The sequence below is a fragment of the Emydura macquarii genome, unplaced genomic scaffold (assembly GCF_026122565.2).
Source record: "Emydura macquarii macquarii isolate MOO-44397 ecotype Brisbane River unplaced genomic scaffold, CSIRO-AGI_Emac_v2 contig_1627, whole genome shotgun sequence".
Taxonomy (NCBI): domain Eukaryota; kingdom Metazoa; phylum Chordata; order Testudines; family Chelidae; genus Emydura; species Emydura macquarii.
In genome coordinates, this window is record NW_027131764.1 from 276,560 (window position 1) to 278,408 (window position 1,849).

Below are 1,849 nucleotides of genomic sequence, written 5' to 3' on the forward strand. Positions count from 1 at the left end.
TTAGTTTATTGTTCCAATTGCGATAACTGACAAAACTACGTCGTTCCACTGCCTAACCCACATGTGAGCTGAGAGTTGGGGAAATAGTGTTATGTTCATTTTGTATCTACGGTGTAACATCCACTCTCTGAGAGACCATTTTCATCACTGTAAATTCACTGTGCCGGGTTCAGCATTGCACAAATGTAACTTACTTGGTATAAATAATTTAGTGACTGAGACTAGTGTAAAACAGATGCCGTTCCAGAGAGGTCTTGGAGACACACAAGTCTAAATCTGATGTAACTGAGGCAACTGAGAGACATTGACTTAAGTGAAGTTATTGTGCATTTACACGTGTTGGGAGAACATAACCTGGCCAAAATGATAAATAGATTGATAGATTTGATTAACTTAAATGATGTATCAAATAATGACTAGATTCCATTTTTCTTTTTCAAGATGAAATATCCTGAGGAAGAGACCACAGGAAATGACACCTTGGTGACTGAGTTTGTCATACTGGGCTTTTCTAACCACCTGCATATGGCACATCTTCTCTTTCTATTGTTCGTGTGTATTTATTTCATCACAGTGCTGGGCAACATCCTCATCATCCTCATTATAAAGGTTGACCCAGCCCTTCACACACCCATGTACTTCTTCCTCAGGAACTTGTCTTTCCTGGAGATCTGCTACACCTCCGTCACCCTGCCCAAGATGCTGGCCAACCTCCTCTCTGAGGATAAAACTATCTCCTTTGTTGGCTGTGCTGCCCAGATGTATTTCTTTCTGGTATTTGGAGCGACAGAGTGCTGCCTGCTAGCCGTTATGGCCTATGACCACTACAGTGCCATACGTAACCCACTGCGCTATGTGGACATCATGAATAAGAGAGTGTGCATCCAGTTGGCTGCTGGCTCCTGGATCTGTGGTAGCCTCGCAGCCTTGGGGCACACGGTATTCATCTTCACACGTTCTTTTTGTGGGTCCAACGTGATCAACCACTTCTTCTGCGAGATCCAGCCAGTGCTGATGCTGGTCTGTGGGGGCACCTACTGGAATGAGGTCCAAATCATTGTGGCCGCTGCCTTCCTCATCATGATGCCCTTCATGCTGATACTGGTGTCCTACATCCGCATCATCTCCACCATCCTTAAAATGAAGTCCGCCAAAGGCAGACACAGGGCTTTCTCCACCTGCTCCTCACACCTCACTGTGGTGGCTCTGTTCTATGGGACAGCCGTTTTCATCCACATACGCCCCAAATCCAGCTATTCGCTGGATGTGGACAAGTTCCTCTCTCTGTTATATTCTGTGGTGACTCCAATACTGAACCCCATTATCTACAGCCTCAGGAACAAGGATGTTAAAGGAGCAATTCGGAGAATGGGAATCAAGATCTGTCCTCTAAAAACATAAGGCATTCTCTTTCAATTGGACAATCCACTGAGGAATAGCTTCAGCTATAAAGAGAAATCTCCCTTATTGAATTATTCCGTGAGAGACATCTCAGCTACTGAAGGAAATGTCCCCTAATGGGAAGCTCTAAGGATAAATCCTTCATATTGAATATTGAATTAGTTAAAATATTTTGAATTTTATATTTCTATGATTTTTATGGAGATTTTGAATTTCAATATTTTTTTTTTTACAAAACCATCTGTATTACTTATCCCCACTTTTTGTTCACAGCTATATATCCCTATTAAAAATAGAATTTGTTGTCATTTTCTCAAATTCGATTTTCACTTGACTTTTTTTCTGAATGATTATAAAAAATGTGAAAAGAGCCAATATTTTTGAAAATATTTTTCTGATGTTTTACAAATCTACAAAGCTCATGAAAGATATCAGAATTTTCAAATTT

The 1,849-nt window shown here is 40.9% G+C and overlaps 1 protein-coding gene across 1 annotated transcript; it reads left to right on the plus strand.

The window, feature by feature from the left end:
- The first annotated feature begins 441 nt into the window (after positions 1 to 441).
- Positions 442 to 1,401, plus strand: LOC137157922 (olfactory receptor 10C1-like). Its single transcript, XM_067555349.1, has one exon. It carries the CDS (start codon positions 442 to 444, stop codon positions 1,399 to 1,401), a length of 960 nt encoding a protein of 319 aa, XP_067411450.1.
- The last annotated feature ends 448 nt before the right edge of the window (positions 1,402 to 1,849 follow it).